The following is a 21,633-nucleotide window of genomic DNA, read 5'->3' on the forward strand; positions in this document are numbered from 1 at the left end:
CCTAGGGAAATACTTGCGGTTGAACTCCAAGACGAAGTCAGCCCAAGACATCTCCCTCTGCACTCTCTTGGCTGCCACAGAACTCCACCACAACTGAGCATCACCAGTCAAATAGTGGACCCCAATGTCCACCCAAAACCCCTCAGGACACCTCAGAGTATGGAAGTTAAGTTCCATACTCGTCCTCCACGCATTCGCAGCGGTAGGATCTGTACCTCCCGAAAACTGCTCGGTATCAATACGGCCCATCTCAGTCAGCATGCTGATATAACGAGAATGGACCCCCACATCCGCAACCACTGGCTGCCGCTCCTCCGCCACCACTGGTGGCACTACCTGAGCCTAAGCCGGTGCCACTTGTGGCAACCTCTCCAACAACTGTGCCAGCAAACCCGTAAGGTCGACACCCGGGACTCCACCCACTGGGACACCCACACCCGGTGCCCTAACATCACCGGCTACTGGAGCATCAACACTGCCCCCTCCGGCCACACTCATGGAATCCCCCTGGATACCCTGCGACTCGCCCACACCCTCTGCTGTCACACTCTGGTCCACAGTTTCACTAACCACTGGGACTCTGCCCCTACCACGACCACATCCGCCTCCACGACCATGACCAACAACATCATCCTCTCTAACCATCTGCACTACCATTGGCCATTAGGTTATCCGTCTTGGCTACATAAAGATAAAGTCTTTGGGGATGAGGAGCTTCTTCTCATGTTAAAGAACTCTTTGGCTCGGTTGTTCTGAGTTTATCTTTGACTTATTCGTTTGGTAGTTTAGGATAATCAATTTTCCTATGTCTAAGTAATGTCCATCTTGGCTAATGTCCAGTATAATTTATATTATCTTGAGAAGAAAAAAGAATAAAAACAATTGTTATCATGGCAATCGCAAGCATAACCAATAGACGATAGCATGAGAATATTATCCTGTTGGGTTTTTTATATATTTCCCTCACCCCACAAGATCTTCTCTGCCACATGGCAGAACCATAACCTCTATATCTCGTGCACGTAAATTTGAGTTTGTGGAAATCCAAATCCAACCAATCAAAACTCACTGACCTGTCTATATTCCAATCTTCCTACAAAATGAACACTAATATAAAATCGAAGTCTCCAATTCACTAACATAACACCAACAACATCTCATCTCACTAATTTTTTAGTGTTCTTGTCTAGAAGAAGCAATGGCCACTTCAGCAATCCAACACTCTACTTTCTCCGGCCAAACGGCTCTAAAGCCATCCAACGATCTCCTCCGCAAAGTTGGATCCTCCAACGGCGGTGGTCGTATCGTCATGCGTCGTACCGTCAAGTCTACTCCTCAGAGCATCTGGTTCCATCCCTAATCCCTCTCTCTTTCACTCATCTTTGTTTTTCTAGATAAATAGATTTTCCATTTTAACATGGTACTAAACAATGAAAAGTGAAACTACTAAAGATTGGTTTCGGTTCAAGATTCGACTTGAATTATTTGTAATGTTTATTCGAATTCGGTTTAGCTAGGTTCTTTGGATATATTTTAACGACCCATTAGTTTTTGTTTCCTCAACCCTTTCTAGTATAGCTAAATGCCTAAATCAATCACCAAACCATTTAATTTTAGCATCTAACAAGAAAAACTTGTGACAGGTACGGACCAGACCGTCCCAAATACCTAGGACCATTCTCGGAAAACACACCATCATACCTAACAGGAGAATACCCTGGAGACTATGGCTGGGATACAGCCGGTCTCTCCGCTGATCCAGAAACATTCGCAAAGAACCGTGAGCTCGAAGTAATCCACAGTAGATGGGCAATGTTGGGTGCTTTGGGCTGCACCTTCCCGGAGATCCTCTCCAAAAACGGAGTCAAATTCGGTGAAGCCGTGTGGTTCAAGGCGGGATCTCAGATCTTCTCAGAAGGAGGGCTTGACTACCTCGGAAACCCTAACTTGATCCATGCGCAAAGCATATTGGCTATATGGGCATGTCAAGTTGTGCTCATGGGATTCATTGAAGGATACAGAATCGGAGGTGGTCCTCTTGGTGAAGGACTTGACCCGCTTTACCCAGGCGGGGCGTTTGACCCGTTGAACCTAGCAGAGGATCCAGAGGCTTTCTCGGAATTGAAAGTGAAGGAGCTCAAGAACGGTCGTCTTGCCATGTTCTCAATGTTTGGATTCTTTGTTCAAGCCATTGTTACGGGTAAAGGTCCGATCGAGAACCTGTCCGATCATATCGCAGACCCTGTGGCTAACAATGCTTGGGCTTTCGCCACCAACTTCGTCCCCGGAAAATAGAGTTTGATCGGATCATTTATGTAAAGTTCTAACATTTATCAATGCATTTAAGTATCCCTAAGGCCTAAATATATGATATTTTGGTTCCATATCCTCGCTTTCGCCAGAAATTTGCATTAAGGTACCAAGTACCAACTTTTAGTACAAACATAAAAATAAACGTATGTGGAACCGGATATTTTCATATTCTTGCTTCCTTCGGCGGTTCGGCAAGTGTAATTTTCATGTTTGAGTCATTGAGTGGTACAGTCAGTTGCTAGAAAGTCTGCTGTTCGAACAACGTAGTCATTGAGTGGTAAATGCTTGAGATGCATAAAATTATTTACATATAATGAATTTTTTTTACAACTGTTCCTTTATAAATGTTAAAATTGAAAGAAAAACAAATACAGTACACTACACTGTAGCTTGAAGATTCCAATCCTAGAAAGAAAAAAGAATACAAGTCTATCCAACACTGCATATAACTTTCAAAATGGCTTCCGAACCAGATTTCTCCTCCACTATAGATTAAACGACTAGGGATCAAAATGTCCAAAACTATATACAACAGAATCGAGATTGTTATAGCAGCTAAAATAACTGGGGAAAAAAAACATAAAGATCTGCTGATACAAAGACCCAACCAAATGTTCTTGGAAGGCCAAATGTAACAATACACTTTTTTCTGTCTTCACTTTTCTCTTTTCTTTTTCACATTCTACTATCGCAAAAAGGAAAAAAAATAAAATTACTTAGATATATATCTTTTGCTACCAACAAATATTAACGTCTCACGAATTGGCTAAATAGCCTAAAACGGAGAAAAAGATCACTAATACCAGATCCCAAGATCAAAAGATTTGTTTCTGAGACAAAAAAGATTACCTCACTCACGGATTTGTTCAGACTGATCTTCATCAGTTCCTGTAATTGCCTCAGAAGCTCCTTCGACGGACTCGTGGTTACTTTTATTGTTATCGTTGTCGCTTTCTTTGGTCTCTTGTTTATCCAAAGTACTGTCGTTGTCTTCAGAAACATTTGTATTCTCTAGTTTTTCTGTAGAGGAGGTCTTGACTTCATCTGCTGGTTTTGGGTCATTAGAAGCGCACTTGCTTTTGCTGATAAGGTGGTCACGAGAAACAGAGAGACTATTACTATTGTTGTTGCTGTTATTATTGCTCTCTCTGCTGCTTTGACGTGTTACCCACACAAGCTGCAACATGTGTTCTTGCCAACACTTTGCATTAGCTAATGCTTTCTCGGCTGCGCTGCGTTTCACAAATGTGACACAAGCTGCACGGTTTTCGTTCTCTGTTTCATGGTCCTTGCCACTACCAATGGACACATTCTCTTCCAGTTCCACTTTTGAGACTTCGCCATAAGAAGAAAAATGTTCCTTTAAGACAGCAACCTGAAAGTAAAAAATAGTTCAAAGCATCGTAAGTCCGTCAAATACTTAATAATCCGGGTGGAATTAGCCTATTTAATGGAAAGTGAGAAAATTTTGCACACTGATAAAGAAGAAAAGGGAAATGGGACATACATCAGCTAACCCAGTTGGCAAAGGAGGAACCACTTTGATGGTCGTGGTGCGGTTATCCAACTTATACCTATTTGCCATAGGAGCTTTCAAACTTGTGGTATACGAATAAGGTCTCTGCTTCAGGTTTTTTGAATCAGGAGATGGTGTTTCTGTGCTTAGCTTGCAAGCGGAAAGAGGTTTCTGGATAGGCACTCTCTTATCTGTTGACACTCTCTTATCTGTTGATGACTCTGTTTTTGGTGATGCAATTGCAGCACCGGGATCAGAGGCTGCGTCTAATTTAGCGCGCTTAGCATCTGGCTCATCTGTTTCCTCGCCCTTGACAACCGTACCCTGAGAAGATTAGCGCAAGATGATATTAATGTTGATCAAGTAAATAATTTCATTTGCATCTATGCGATATTTAGTAAGACAAGGTCATTAGCTGAAGACAACCTAAGCAAAAATAAATATATCACGACGCACATATGTCTACTCAAATCTTTGTGAACAGAACTCAATGCTATAATATAGTCAGAAATCAGGTTTGCACTTATCTAGCATTATACACTACTTCAATTTCCAAAAGACACTTCTGATATTCAAATTTGCAGAACCCTTCTACTTCTGCTTAACTTTCTAGAATCTAGTGATTGCAAATTTGTAATTCTCCTTTGAAAAGGTATTACCGGGATAGAATAAAAAAAATGGAAAGAGATTTCGTTACTTGGTCGTACTTGTTTTTCAAGTGTCGCCAACTTTTTGCGGTACTCGTTACGCTTCTGCTCCAAAATTTCCTGTTTTTTCTTAAGTGTCTCCTTCAACTGCTCAAGAGTGTCTGCTTTCTTCTGCTGAAGCAGCGTAACCTTGGGACCACTAGTAGCCACCACGGGCTTAGACTGTTCAGAGGAGGATGGGGCTCCACCAGTGTGAAAGGCAGGACCCTTTGCCATGGGATTTACATGGTTGCTTTTCAAAGCTGCAGCAATCGGAAGTTGGTTCTGCCCTCCAGAAGCAGTCATACCACGACCCTTCATAGAAGCACCATTGCCAGTTGACAGGCCATTATCAGGTATACTATCTCTATTTGCCCACCAAAGTTTAATAAAGCGGTTACCCATCACAGCATCAGGAGCCCTGAGAGCAGATTCAGCTTCTTCACGTTTCGAGAATTGCACAAATGCTCGCTCACTATTTAATGGGATGTGAATATCAATAACTTTCCCAAACTTCTGAAAATGGGCAAGAATGAGGTCCCTTCTGTTACTCTCGTGGGGAACATTATTCACAAATAGAGTCCGCAATGCCTTTTGAGTTGATTTCCTTGTATTGTTCATTGTATCATTTGAAGTATTTGATGAATCAACAACTTTTGTGACACTTTCACCAACATAATTTTGTTTACCATGTCGGGATATATTAACTGAGACCTCCTTTAATTGATCTTCAAGACCAGCAGATGAATTTAATACTGCATCTGTTTTCTCTTTCGAATTTGCTTGACTATTAGAGCCACGCATTCTTCCCCAAACTGATTGACTTGTGCTTCTAGAATCTCGAATACCACATCCATTTTCAGCGCCATCTTGGTTATTGTCATCCAGTGGAGCTACATTCTCATCAATCCCATGAGAATTTAGAGTAGATATTGCACCTGACGTTTCACCAGTACTGTTATTCCACAACGGTTGATCAGGATCATAAAAATCAGTTCCACCCGCACTAGGATATGCATCCCCATAACCCAAACCATCAACAGTCATTCCAACCTCGTTAATCCTCCCATGAGCTCCTTTAGCATTCATAAAATTAGCACCCCCAAATTGTGCAGTCACCGGTTTAGAAGAAGGTGCCAGATGAGGTGCACCAGGGACTGAAACAGGAAGGTTAAACTGTGATAGACTCTGCACAATTGGAAAATGAAGAAAAATTAATCACTTAGATAAGTGTAATAAAATGGCAGTTATAAGAAAGTTATCATGCAATACAAAGTATTGGCAATTCAGCAACCATGATTTCAATATATCATTAACATGTATCCAAAAATCAGAATGGATTTTGGCTTTACTGACAGTCATGCCAGGNCCATCAACAGTCATTCCAACCTCGTTAATCCTCCCATGAGCTCCTTTAGCATTCATGAAATTAGCACCCCCAAATTGTGCAGTCACCGGTTTGGAAGAAGCTGCCAGATGAGGTGCACCAGGGACTGAAACAGGAAGGTTAAACTGTGATAGACTCTGCACAATTGGAAAATGAAGAATAATTAATCACTTAGAGAGGTAATAAAATGGCAATTATAAGAAATTTATCATGCAGTACAAAGTATTTGCAGTTCAACAACCATGATGTCAATATATCATTAACATGCATCCAAAAATCAGAATGGAGTTTGGCTGTTTCTGATAGTCATGCCAGGTAAAGCTAATGCTGAATACATTAAAGAACTTAATTCAACATCACTGAGAACTACTATTGAAGGGAGTAAAATGGTCATACTATTATCACGCCAGGTAAAAGCTAATGCTGAACACATTTAAAAACTTAACCTCAACATCACTGAGAACTACTATTGAAGGGAGTAAAGTGGTCATACTACTAGCAACATATGCAAGAAACATAGATGTGCTGATATTCCAGCTCAGTGGAGGATCATGCAAATAGTTATCAAATATCTAGTAAACACTCTAGGTTNTTGACTATTAGAACCACGCATTCTTCCCCAAACTGATTGACTTGTGCTTCTAGAATCTCGAATACCACATCCATTTTCAGCGCCATCTTGGTTATTGTCATCCAGTGGAGCTACATTCTCATCAATCCCATGAGAATTTAGAGTAGATATTGCACCTGACGTTTCACCAGTACTGTTATTCCACAACGGTTGATCAGGATCATAAAAATCAGTTCCACCCGCACTAGGATATGCATCCCCATAACCCAAACCATCAACAGTCATTCCAACCTCGTTAATCCTCCCATGAGCTCCTTTAGCATTCATAAAATTAGCACCCCCAAATTGTGCAGTCACCGGTTTAGAAGAAGGTGCCAGATGAGGTGCACCAGGGACTGAAACAGGAAGGTTAAACTGTGATAGACTCTGCACAATTGGAAAATGAAGAAAAATTAATCACTTAGATAAGTGTAATAAAATGGCAGTTATAAGAAAGTTATCATGCAATACAAAGTATTGGCAATTCAGCAACCATGATTTCAATATATCATTAACATGTATCCAAAAATCAGAATGGATTTTGGCTTTACTGACAGTCATGCCAGGCAAAGCTAATGCTGAATACATTAAAAACTTAATTCAACATCACTGAGAACAACTATTGAAGGGAGTAAAGTGGTCATACCACTATCATGCCATGTAAAAGCTAATGCTGATCACATTAAAGAACTTAATCTCAACATCACTGAGAACTACTATTGAAGGGAGTAAAGTGGTCATACTACTAGCAACATATGCTAGAAACGTAGATGTGCTGATATTCCAGCTCAGTAGAGGATCATGCAAATAGTTATCAAATATCTAGTAAACCCCCTAGGTTCTATTGTGTTTTTCTAGATACATCTAATCCCATTGAAGGAAAAATTAATCAAGAAAACATACCTGGNTGAGAACTACTATTGAAGGGAGTAAAATGGTCATACTATTATCACGCCAGGTAAAAGCTAATGCTGAACACATTTAAAAACTTAACCTCAACATCACTGAGAACTACTATTGAAGGGAGTAAAGTGGTCATACTACTAGCAACATATGCAAGAAACATAGATGTGCTGATATTCCAGCTCAGTGGAGGATCATGCAAATAGTTATCAAATATCTAGTAAACACTCTAGGTTCTATTGTGTTTTCTAGATAAATCTAATACCACTGAAGGCAAAAATAATCAAGAAACATACCTGAACATCGTCAACAACAATACGATTCATCCCATGCTCCATTGGACACATGTCCCCTCTGAGGCAGAAACCACGTTCCTCAAAGTCTCTGCATCGCTGTCGAGGAATACCCATGTTGAGTTGAGCATTTAGGGGAGGTCTTAGGGAACCTTGTAAGTGATGGAAACCATCCAAGCCACCATTTGGAACTCCAGGAATCATTCCAAAAGCAGGCCATGGTGCACTCTGAGCAGCTGAAACACCAGCTAGTCCCCTTCCTCCAAACATATTGGGGGCCATAGACCCGACTTGAACCATATGAGATGAGAGATCAACAGGATTAAACCTGGAATCACGCTGGGCCCAAGAACCATAGTTTCCTCTACCTCTACTAGGACCAGAGTCCCTTGAAAACATTGAGTTCGACCTCATTCTTTGATTATCATACTGTACACGTTGCCCTGATCCTGCCCCAAAAGGCCGCTTTTCTTGTTCACTAAACGAATTCCCATTTTCATTATGTCTATAATTTTTCCTGTATGGCCGTGAGAACCCCTGATCTGAAGAATCTTGTTCCAAGGACTGAGACCTCGCCTCTTCTTTCCTTCGGTGCTTATGGTTGCGATCGTCATCCTCCTCCTCGCTGATTTCATGCTCCTCCTCTGGATCACTCATACACTCAGGTGGAGATAACACACTTTGCTTTGGGGAGGAAACAGAAAGTTCCATAAAAACAACTTCAATAACGCAGAGCTTCCTTTATCTCTTCATACAAAACTCTGATACAAATTGGTATCCACCATCAGGTTATTGCACGCACAACAAACAAAGAGTAAAACAGCAAAACGAAACCCTAACCGATCTAATTTGCAATCAATCCTCAAGAAAAAACTAGCTATATCTCATCTTCTCCTTAGTGATTACAAAGCAACGATCATCTCTCGTGAGATCACAGATTCATGCTTCGCCTATACTATCGATTAAGCTCATAACTCCCACACCAACTCGATTGCACTAATAAATTAAGATAACTCCAGAAGACTAACATCAACAAGCATAAGAAACTTAGGGTTTAAACAAAGCTAGCGAGCTTCAGAAAAATTTATCAGAAACGGGGAAATAAATCTTACAGGTTCTCTGAAGCAATGACTTTATTCGTGCTTCTTCACAAACCAAAAATTTCGGATTCAGGCTAACCCGACGGCAAAAGCCTAAATCAAAAGCAATGGATGGAACATTCGGGGAAGAAATTGGAGCGAGGACAAAAAAAAAAAAAAGTAGTGACGGAGGGAGAGATCGTCAATGAAGATTAAAATCCACGGCGGAGATTGTTCACCGACGATGTTCACGAATTGCTCAGAGAATCACAACGTCGCTGATAGCGACTGGCCTCGGCATTAGGGTTTGAAGGAGCTTGTGAAATTAGCTGAGAGAAGAGAGAAGAGAGAGAGGGGGCTTTTTTGTTACAAAAATAAACAAGGCAATGCGAGGAGGAGACTTGGGAAATTTCGATTTGCTACCCCCAAGAGTTTGTCAATTTTACATAATGACCCCACGAATTTGGAAATTCTTTTAATTTCCAAAATTAATACAAAATTTATAAATTCAAGTCCTTCCGTGTTTTTATTGTTTTAAGACTTTAAGTGCAATATATAAAATGTTACAGAGTTTATTTTATATATCTATATTAACATTTTTGAAATATCTTTTATGATATTGTCTTTTTACTTTTAATTATTTAAAAAGTTATTTAAAACATTAATCCCTAAAAAAATTCCAAAACTAACATTACTACAGATTTTGTTTCCTAAATATTTTACATTTCATTCCAATTAAATAAATAACAATAATCAATATCGAAATAGAAACTATCATATATTTAATCACACATTCTGTTGTGTTTTAAAGATATTATATCTGAATCATTCACAAATAAATAAAACAACAATTTGATTCCTATTTTGTTTTCTAAAACCTGTGAGATTTGATTATTAACGTAAGAAAAACTTTGATTGACATTTATTTAAATATTATAATTAACATATATAAACTTAATAAAAATTAATTATTACGAATATGTAAAATTAAAAAGTTTAAAATACTATATAATGTGGTTATATAGTAGATGAATTATAAAGAGGACATGTTGAAATTGATAAAATATTATTAAATTTGTGTTAACACGGGTTAAATCCTCATTTAATTATTTATCAACACTACTAATATTAGAATATTTGACATAAATTCAAGTTGATTTAACAAAGATTGTATAAAATAATTAAATCATTAGGAAAAATGTGACTTAATCACTGCATATAATTACTGATTATTTATTTAGATCCCTTATTTTTTGTTATAATAATTAAAAATCAAAATATAATCTCAAACACTAAACAAAACAAACTAAATATAACAAACAAATGGTCATGAAGTGTATTGCGGGTTAAAAATAATTAAATATTTTTCCGCACAACAACTAGAAAATTTAGTTATTCCTTTATTTACAAAACATTCAATATTTAGCAAATAGATACAACATAAAATATAAATTATAATAGAAATTATATGACTGCGGTGTACTGCGGGTTAAAATCTAGTCTACTAGTATTTTTGTAGCATTTTTCAGAAATAAAACTTCATTTTTGAAACAATTATGTATTTAACTAGGTTTTCACCCGTGGTACACCGCAAGACTAAATTATAAATTAATTTATTTTAAATAATATTTTAAATTATTTAGTTTTTAAATTTCCAATTGATTAAATTTTATCTAATTAATTTATAATTTTGTTTAGAATATTTTTTTTCTTACGTTTTATACAGTTTATAACCTAATTACATTAAATTTGTTATAAGATAGAATATAAAATTTTAAAACACTTAGTTTTGTTTTCTATAAGAATATGTTGTAGTATGTGTAATATTTTGTAGTTCACATACTAAATAATTGATAAGCTAATTTTCTAAACTATGACTACAAAACTATAGTATATGAAATAAACTAATAGTTTTATTGTTGGTTCTATAGTCTAAACCCGTCATGCTAGGCGAATCATACAACATGTTCAAAGATTTTTAATCCGCAAAAACTCATCATACGAAACCCGTGAAAGTAAAATATAGTATGTGAGGCTAAAAATCATTTTTTATCACATCAGTTTTTCAAATTTTTAAAGAACAATACATCTTCACTCACCTCCTTATAAAATAAGGAAATAAAATCTGTATACATTTACAATTATATTTGCTACTTTTTAAAATAATTAGTTTCTATAAAAAAAATCAAATATAAGTAGAGTTAATTTGTTTATTAAATTAATTATTTAATGAAAATGGCATGCTTGTAAATAAGTATCAACTTGAGGATTTATTTTATAAATGTCTCCAAAAATATATATATAGATATAAGTTACCAAAATTTCAAAATCAATTATAGGGTAGATTTTAAATATAAGAATATCTTTCTACAGTAAAACTTTTATAAATTAATACTCGCTATAAATTAATAAATTTTTTCGGTCCCAAGTTGGGCCGGTGTAAAAAGGGACACATTTCGATAAAATAATAAGATAATAACTTTTTTGAAAATCATAAGTAAAAATATAATCTCATCAATATCATAAATTTATAATCAAATAAACTAATATATATATATATTGAAATATGACTCTATTGTTATTTAAATATTCTTTAATTTGCATTCTAATAGAATTCATCTCTAATCTTTTTTTATTAGTGTCTTTCAAAATAGCATCATGGCTAAGGTTTTCACACAACAACCGCCTTGGTTGGCACTATTACCAAAGCCATTATCAACTTTATCACGTCTGCAACAATGATATGTTATTAGCTGTTTCAGTTCTCTTTTATTTGTAATCCTCAGTTCTAGGCTGCTCTATTTTGACTGATTTGTTTCAGTCTGCTACTACACACAATGTATAGCTTCGTTCACTATATATAAATTTCACATTTCTTTAAAAAAAACAATCCCATCATCTAATATTCAAACTTGCATCTAGTCTCTATATATACTAGTGAAAACTACTCTAGGGGAAAAAAGTGAGTAAAAACATTTAAGTGGTTATATATTGATTAATGTCCATGCTAATTAAAATTTATTATTTTTGATATATGTCAAAAAAACTAATTTAGCAAGAACATAAAACTATCTCCAATGTATATCTCTATTTTTACTCTAAAATAGGATAACTCAAAAATAAAGTATGGTTTTACTCCAAAATAAAGTTAGAGTAACAAAAATAGACGTGAAAACAGAGTTACTAATTATATAGCAATCTCATCATTTTTTCTATTTTAGAGTAAGATATAAAATAGTAGTTTTGACTTTAAAATAGAGTGGAGTAACTGATGCCCTAGTAAAATCTTATTATATAAAGCATGGTTTCAAAAGTTACTAAATCACTAGATCTTGACACATGTTAATTTCAAAAGTTACTAACTCATAAGATTGTGACAAGTGTCAATTTTACACAACTTTCTAATTTTTTTTAAAAGAATCATTCAGAAAAATCAAGAAATAAAAATAATTACTAATCATAAAAAAAATTATAAAGATAATCTTACCACAAAAATACATGTATTTCCTAAAGAAAATTCTCCTACAATAATTATATTTATATATACAAAACAAATCTGAGTTATATTGAATTCTTGGTCTAATCCTAAAAGAAAAAAATCTTATTATATAAAGTTGGTTTTCAAAAGTTAGTCATTAACAAGATTTTGACATGTGTTAAGTTTATATCAATCTGAGATTTTAACATGTGTAAAAATTAATATTTAGTAGGAGGGATTTGACATTACAACAAAAACAAAAATTTTTTGTTTTAAACAATATTAATAATGTAAAAGATAATTATCAAATAAATTACAAAAATTAAAAGTTTTTTCAAAATAATTATAAGAAGATTATATAATATATATATATATATTCATAAAATTAAAAATTATATCATTAATTATNAAGATTGTATAAAATAATTAAATCATTAGGAAAAATGTGACTTAATCACTGCATATAATTACTGATTATTTATTTAGATCCCTTATTTTTTGTTATAATAATTAAAAATCAAAATATAATCTCAAACACTAAACAAAACAAACTAAATATAACAAACAAATGGTCATGAAGTGTATTGCGGGTTAAAAATAATTAAATATTTTTCCGCACAACAACTAGAAAATTTAGTTATTCCTTTATTTACAAAACATTCAATATTTAGCAAATAGATACAACATAAAATATAAATTATAATAGAAATTATATGACTGCGGTGTACTGCGGGTTAAAATCTAGTCTACTAGTATTTTTGTAGCATTTTTCAGAAATAAAACTTCATTTTTGAAACAATTATGTATTTAACTAGGTTTTCACCCGTGGTACACCGCAAGACTAAATTATAAATTAATTTATTTTAAATAATATTTTAAATTATTTAGTTTTTAAATTTCCAATTGATTAAATTTTATCTAATTAATTTATAATTTTGTTTAGAATATTTTTTTTCTTACGTTTTATACAGTTTATAACCTAATTACATTAAATTTGTTATAAGATAGAATATAAAATTTTAAAACACTTAGTTTTGTTTTCTATAAGAATATGTTGTAGTATGTGTAATATTTTGTAGTTCACATACTAAATAATTGATAAGCTAATTTTCTAAACTATGACTACAAAACTATAGTATATGAAATAAACTAATAGTTTTATTGTTGGTTCTATAGTCTAAACCCGTCATGCTAGGCGAATCATACAACATGTTCAAAGATTTTTAATCCGCAAAAACTCATCATACGAAACCCGTGAAAGTAAAATATAGTATGTGAGGCTAAAAATCATTTTTTATCACATCAGTTTTTCAAATTTTTAAAGAACAATACATCTTCACTCACCTCCTTATAAAATAAGGAAATAAAATCTGTATACATTTACAATTATATTTGCTACTTTTTAAAATAATTAGTTTCTATAAAAAAAATCAAATATAAGTAGAGTTAATTTGTTTATTAAATTAATTATTTAATGAAAATGGCATGCTTGTAAATAAGTATCAACTTGAGGATTTATTTTATAAATGTCTCCAAAAATATATATATAGATATAAGTTACCAAAATTTCAAAATCAATTATAGGGTAGATTTTAAATATAAGAATATCTTTCTACAGTAAAACTTTTATAAATTAATACTCGCTATAAATTAATAAATTTTTTCGGTCCCAAGTTGGGCCGGTGTAAAAAGGGACACATTTCGATAAAATAATAAGATAATAACTTTTTTGAAAATCATAAGTAAAAATATAATCTCATCAATATCATAAATTTATAATCAAATAAACTAATATATATATATATTGAAATATGACTCTATTGTTATTTAAATATTCTTTAATTTGCATTCTAATAGAATTCATCTCTAATCTTTTTTTATTAGTGTCTTTCAAAATAGCATCATGGCTAAGGTTTTCACACAACAACCGCCTTGGTTGGCACTATTACCAAAGCCATTATCAACTTTATCACGTCTGCAACAATGATATGTTATTAGCTGTTTCAGTTCTCTTTTATTTGTAATCCTCAGTTCTAGGCTGCTCTATTTTGACTGATTTGTTTCAGTCTGCTACTACACACAATGTATAGCTTCGTTCACTATATATAAATTTCACATTTCTTTAAAAAAAACAATCCCATCATCTAATATTCAAACTTGCATCTAGTCTCTATATATACTAGTGAAAACTACTCTAGGGGAAAAAAGTGAGTAAAAACATTTAAGTGGTTATATATTGATTAATGTCCATGCTAATTAAAATTTATTATTTTTGATATATGTCAAAAAAACTAATTTAGCAAGAACATAAAACTATCTCCAATGTATATCTCTATTTTTACTCTAAAATAGGATAACTCAAAAATAAAGTATGGTTTTACTCCAAAATAAAGTTAGAGTAACAAAAATAGACGTGAAAACAGAGTTACTAATTATATAGCAATCTCATCATTTTTTCTATTTTAGAGTAAGATATAAAATAGTAGTTTTGACTTTAAAATAGAGTGGAGTAACTGATGCCCTAGTAAAATCTTATTATATAAAGCATGGTTTCAAAAGTTACTAAATCACTAGATCTTGACACATGTTAATTTCAAAAGTTACTAACTCATAAGATTGTGACAAGTGTCAATTTTACACAACTTTCTAATTTTTTTTAAAAGAATCATTCAGAAAAATCAAGAAATAAAAATAATTACTAATCATAAAAAAAATTATAAAGATAATCTTACCACAAAAATACATGTATTTCCTAAAGAAAATTCTCCTACAATAATTATATTTATATATACAAAACAAATCTGAGTTATATTGAATTCTTGGTCTAATCCTAAAAGAAAAAAATCTTATTATATAAAGTTGGTTTTCAAAAGTTAGTCATTAACAAGATTTTGACATGTGTTAAGTTTATATCAATCTGAGATTTTAACATGTGTAAAAATTAATATTTAGTAGGAGGGATTTGACATTACAACAAAAACAAAAATTTTTTGTTTTAAACAATATTAATAATGTAAAAGATAATTATCAAATAAATTACAAAAATTAAAAGTTTTTTCAAAATAATTATAAGAAGATTATATAATATATATATATATATTCATAAAATTAAAAATTATATCATTAATTATTTATTTTTAATTTTAAGTTATTAATTCTATAGGAAAATAGAAATGAGATTAAGGAAAATATACAGTTAATTGTTAATTCTAAATTTTGTAAATACTCAGTTCTATATAAACATAGATTGTCTCATATTTTTCATCTAACAAAATAATTTATTCAAAAATATTACTTTCAACTTTGTTCTATTGGTAAAAAAAATAATTGAAAGGTATATTTTTCTTATTTTTTAAACCAAAATTTTCTCCTACTATCTCCTTTTTCAGTTTGTAATAGGTAAGATTAATGTATTGACCCAGAAAAAGATTAATATATGTGCCTTTTTTCGAATGTTGTATTTTAAAATTTAATGTAGTATTTTTCTATTTTTATTTAATTTATCTTTTCACCTTTGAATTATTTGGAATTCATATATTATCGTGCTTATAATTTTCTTTTATTTCGTTATTTATGTCATATTAATTTTCTTCTATTTCTTCAACCTTGATTGGTTGGTCATAGACCGTTTTTGTGCAATCATAATTGTTACCATTCATTTAATCCCAAAAAGAAATAAAGAGTAGAAGCTCATCACCCTAATGGTTAGATAAAATAGGCTAATCAAACAAAAGCTTACAACAAACACAGATAGATAAATTGGAAAAACATAAATTTNTTTCTTACGTTTTATACAGTTTATAACCTAATTACATTAAATTTGTTATAAGATAGAATATAAAATTTTAAAACACTTAGTTTTGTTTTCTATAAGAATATGTTGTAGTATGTGTAATATTTTGTAGTTCACATACTAAATAATTGATAAGCTAATTTTCTAAACTATGACTACAAAACTATAGTATATGAAATAAACTAATAGTTTTATTGTTGGTTCTATAGTCTAAACCCGTCATGCTAGGCGAATCATACAACATGTTCAAAGATTTTTAATCCGCAAAAACTCATCATACGAAACCCGTGAAAGTAAAATATAGTATGTGAGGCTAAAAATCATTTTTTATCACATCAGTTTTTCAAATTTTTAAAGAACAATACATCTTCACTCACCTCCTTATAAAATAAGGAAATAAAATCTGTATACATTTACAATTATATTTGCTACTTTTTAAAATAATTAGTTTCTATAAAAAAAATCAAATATAAGTAGAGTTAATTTGTTTATTAAATTAATTATTTAATGAAAATGGCATGCTTGTAAATAAGTATCAACTTGAGGATTTATTTTATAAATGTCTCCAAAAATATATATATAGATATAAGTTACCAAAATTTCAAAATCAATTATAGGGTAGATTTTAAATATAAGAATATCTTTCTACAGTAAAACTTTTATAAATTAATACTCGCTATAAATTAATAAATTTTTTCGGTCCCAAGTTGGGCCGGTGTAAAAAGGGACACATTTCGATAAAATAATAAGATAATAACTTTTTTGAAAATCATAAGTAAAAATATAATCTCATCAATATCATAAATTTATAATCAAATAAACTAATATATATATATATTGAAATATGACTCTATTGTTATTTAAATATTCTTTAATTTGCATTCTAATAGAATTCATCTCTAATCTTTTTTTATTAGTGTCTTTCAAAATAGCATCATGGCTAAGGTTTTCACACAACAACCGCCTTGGTTGGCACTATTACCAAAGCCATTATCAACTTTATCACGTCTGCAACAATGATATGTTATTAGCTGTTTCAGTTCTCTTTTATTTGTAATCCTCAGTTCTAGGCTGCTCTATTTTGACTGATTTGTTTCAGTCTGCTACTACACACAATGTATAGCTTCGTTCACTATATATAAATTTCACATTTCTTTAAAAAAAACAATCCCATCATCTAATATTCAAACTTGCATCTAGTCTCTATATATACTAGTGAAAACTACTCTAGGGGAAAAAAGTGAGTAAAAACATTTAAGTGGTTATATATTGATTAATGTCCATGCTAATTAAAATTTATTATTTTTGATATATGTCAAAAAAACTAATTTAGCAAGAACATAAAACTATCTCCAATGTATATCTCTATTTTTACTCTAAAATAGGATAACTCAAAAATAAAGTATGGTTTTACTCCAAAATAAAGTTAGAGTAACAAAAATAGACGTGAAAACAGAGTTACTAATTATATAGCAATCTCATCATTTTTTCTATTTTAGAGTAAGATATAAAATAGTAGTTTTGACTTTAAAATAGAGTGGAGTAACTGATGCCCTAGTAAAATCTTATTATATAAAGCATGGTTTCAAAAGTTACTAAATCACTAGATCTTGACACATGTTAATTTCAAAAGTTACTAACTCATAAGATTGTGACAAGTGTCAATTTTACACAACTTTCTAATTTTTTTTAAAAGAATCATTCAGAAAAATCAAGAAATAAAAATAATTACTAATCATAAAAAAAATTATAAAGATAATCTTACCACAAAAATACATGTATTTCCTAAAGAAAATTCTCCTACAATAATTATATTTATATATACAAAACAAATCTGAGTTATATTGAATTCTTGGTCTAATCCTAAAAGAAAAAAATCTTATTATATAAAGTTGGTTTTCAAAAGTTAGTCATTAACAAGATTTTGACATGTGTTAAGTTTATATCAATCTGAGATTTTAACATGTGTAAAAATTAATATTTAGTAGGAGGGATTTGACATTACAACAAAAACAAAAATTTTTTGTTTTAAACAATATTAATAATGTAAAAGATAATTATCAAATAAATTACAAAAATTAAAAGTTTTTTCAAAATAATTATAAGAAGATTATATAATATATATATATATATTCATAAAATTAAAAATTATATCATTAATTATTTATTTTTAATTTTAAGTTATTAATTCTATAGGAAAATAGAAATGAGATTAAGGAAAATATACAGTTAATTGTTAATTCTAAATTTTGTAAATACTCAGTTCTATATAAACATAGATTGTCTCATATTTTTCATCTAACAAAATAATTTATTCAAAAATATTACTTTCAACTTTGTTCTATTGGTAAAAAAAATAATTGAAAGGTATATTTTTCTTATTTTTTAAACCAAAATTTTCTCCTACTATCTCCTTTTTCAGTTTGTAATAGGTAAGATTAATGTATTGACCCAGAAAAAGATTAATATATGTGCCTTTTTTCGAATGTTGTATTTTAAAATTTAATGTAGTATTTTTCTATTTTTATTTAATTTATCTTTTCACCTTTGAATTATTTGGAATTCATATATTATCGTGCTTATAATTTTCTTTTATTTCGTTATTTATGTCATATTAATTTTCTTCTATTTCTTCAACCTTGATTGGTTGGTCATAGACCGTTTTTGTGCAATCATAATTGTTACCATTCATTTAATCCCAAAAAGAAATAAAGAGTAGAAGCTCATCACCCTAATGGTTAGATAAAATAGGCTAATCAAACAAAAGCTTACAACAAACACAGATAGATAAATTGGAAAAACATAAATTTTTGTTGATAGATCCATAGGAGTTCGGAGACTGTGACACCCTGGTTTGCGGATAGGTTTAAAAGAAATGATTTGTCCACCTATGTCACCAAAGTGCTCTTATCTTTTCGATCAAAGGTCCTGAGAGAACTCCAAAGTTAAACATGTTTGAGCTGGAGTAGTTTTAGGATGAGTGACCTTTCGGGAAGTGATTGTCAGAGATGTGCGAGTGAGGACAAAACATTGGAAAAGATCATATGTGATTTATAGGGGTAACATTTTAGAGCCTCCTGGACGTACAAACCGGCCGTCAGATATGGGTGGGCCAGAAGTAGACGTGAGGCCCACTGAGGAAAGTGGGCCCATGGAGTGGGAGTCCGGTCGTTCCAGAGATAAAGACTACATAATAGTGCGTCAAAAACACTTCCACAAATACATTGGAAAATTTAACATTAGTAACTATCAAAAACTTTTATGACGTTAGAAAAGGGTTTTTAAATGAATAGGTTGTCGGAGCAAGCCATTTTGATATAGCTAAAAGACGTGAACATGTTCTCTGCATATGAGGAGGGCAGAGCCGAGGTTCTCTTTATGGTGGAGGAGGTTAGATGTAAGGTTATCTTCTCAAGGGATGAAGGTGGAGGAGGTTGGATGCAAGATTATCTCCCCAAGAGAGGAAGGTGGAGCCAAGGTTCTCTCCATGGTAGAAGAGGTTGGAGGCAAGGTTCTCTAAGGGAGAACAGCGGAGCCGAGGTTCTCTCCATGGTTGGTCATACACTATTGTGATGTTACATAATTGATTAGTTTACTATGTAAAATATCTTTTATTCGAAATATTTTTTTAGCCAATAATTTAGTAATTAAAAACATTATGCAATAGTGAAAGTAAAAGACATATAATAGTTGTCTTAATGAGTTTCATATAGACATTTTCGAGGTGGTGGTAAAAAATATATTTGTAAAATACAATATATTTTGGTGTAAAAAATACGATTTTAATGGTAACATACATAAAATATTTGTAAATAAATATAAATCAATATATTATAGCAAAAATAAAACTTATAAATTACCATATTTATAAAACTTTAAACCCGCACATCGGGCGGGTCTTTATCTAGTTAGCATATATAGTCTTGTTATTTTGTTAGTTTTTCTTTTTGGTTAACGAAAAGAAAAGTTAAAAAAAAGATATAAAAATGTAAATTAGTATAAATAGAAATATGATTATTTTCAGAAAAAATTCTCAAAAACACATGAACTATTTAATATTTCCCAAAAAAAAACAGGAACTTTCTTCAGTCTCAGAATTCAGAAAAATACACCAACAAATTTTTAGCTGAGAAAAAAACATGAACTATTACTTTTTCTATTTTCTCCTCGTCTATGTTAAAACTGTTAACAGTGTTGTAATCGTGTTACTATTTTTGGGAAAATTTTCCAAGAACAAACTTAAATTATTTAATTTTGCCAGAAAAATACATGAATTGTTTTTCGTTGCAAGAAAATTACGTAAATAAAGAAGAATTTTTTTTCATTAACAATTTATGGTTGTCAGAGCTCATAATTCATCTACTCCATTGATCCTCATACATAGAAGCCTTGTTTAAAAATTCGGAGATTAAACGAGGATTAATAGTAACAATAATAAAATAAAATATATGTTATTAAATATATGTCTAGTTATTTCTATCCATATTAATAGAAAATATAAAATAAAATAGAAAATATAAACTTTTTTCAAAATTGTCGTAAATACATCAAAACATAATTTTTGAAAGGGGTTAGTCATGAATCGTTTTACGAGAGAATCTCTAAAGGTCTACAAAGGTCTTTGGAGCTCTCAGGAAATTTAGAGTTTTAGTGTTGATGTAGTCCCAAAATTTATAAAGTCTACATAGATCCAAGAGAGTATAAGGGCGTTCCCATCGGTAAACTTTTAAAATTGAGATCCTATGTAGATTTTATTAATATTTTAATACAATACTATTATCTAATTTAATTAATTATTTTTGTTTTTACAATGAGCATTGAGATGGTGACAGCATGTCTTAATACAATACACAAGATCTCTCTTTCCTCACCTTTTTAATTTTTTTTTTTAATTAAAAAGTCATTGATCAAAAAATCACCCATGGGCTTGCTCTAAGAAGCTATGAGTTGTGACCACCTAATATTGTTAATGGGGAAAAAAAACTTTTTGATATGCAGTGTGTATTTTTCTGCCAATAAACAAAAAAATCCAATGATTTTTCTGCCAATAAAGAAAAAAATCCAATGATTTTTCTGGCAAAATTAAATAATTTAGATATGTTTCTGGAATTTTTTCCAAACATAGTTACGAATTCACGACGCTGTTGACATAGTAACGGATACGAGGATAAATTAGAAAAGTAATAGTTCGTGTTTTTTTGTCAGCTAAAAAATGGTTCGTTAATTTTTTTGGCAATAAAAAAGTTGATGTTTTTTTCTCAAATATTTAATAGTTTGTGTTTTTTTTAGGGAATTTTCCAGACTATTTTCCAATTTTATTAAAGAATAAAAACTAAAAATGTTTTAACACAAGCCAACATTTAATGATCAATAGAGGTGACATGTATCACAGGATTGTATTAATGAACTTTATATATTTAATGTTTTTTTTGGAAAAAGTAAGGAAATTGTAGATTTAATTCATGAAAGATAAACTAAGAGAGATATTTTCCTTTATTGAAAAAGATCAACAATACTGCCCTAGTTTCCTAACAATTCTCAAGATCTCGCCCCCCCCCCCCCCCCCCCCCCCCCC

At 31.4% G+C, this 21,633-nt stretch overlaps 2 protein-coding genes across 2 annotated transcripts; one reads left to right on the forward strand and one right to left on the reverse strand.

Annotated features, from left to right (window-relative positions):
- LOC104790423 (chlorophyll a-b binding protein 5, chloroplastic) lies at positions 1,124 to 2,388 on the forward strand. The gene is made up of 2 exons (XM_010516177.1): positions 1,124 to 1,347; positions 1,644 to 2,388. Exons 1-2 carry the CDS (start codon positions 1,199 to 1,201, stop codon positions 2,293 to 2,295), a joined length of 801 nt encoding a protein of 266 aa, XP_010514479.1. The 5' UTR covers positions 1,124 to 1,198; the 3' UTR covers positions 2,296 to 2,388.
- LOC104790424 (zinc finger CCCH domain-containing protein 41-like) lies at positions 2,760 to 9,161 on the reverse strand. Its single transcript, XM_019246660.1, has 7 exons — positions 8,821 to 9,161; positions 7,712 to 8,469; positions 6,495 to 6,899; positions 4,537 to 5,298; positions 3,821 to 4,153; positions 3,163 to 3,688; positions 2,760 to 2,995 (listed from the first exon to the last, which is right to left on the reverse strand). Exons 2-6 carry the CDS (start codon positions 8,417 to 8,419, stop codon positions 3,164 to 3,166), a joined length of 2,733 nt encoding a protein of 910 aa, XP_019102205.1. The 5' UTR covers positions 8,420 to 8,469; positions 8,821 to 9,161; the 3' UTR covers positions 2,760 to 2,995; position 3,163.

The sequence above is a fragment of the Camelina sativa genome, chromosome 6, assembly GCF_000633955.1.
Source record: "Camelina sativa cultivar DH55 chromosome 6, Cs, whole genome shotgun sequence".
NCBI classification, from domain to species: Eukaryota; Viridiplantae; Streptophyta; class Magnoliopsida; order Brassicales; family Brassicaceae; genus Camelina; species Camelina sativa.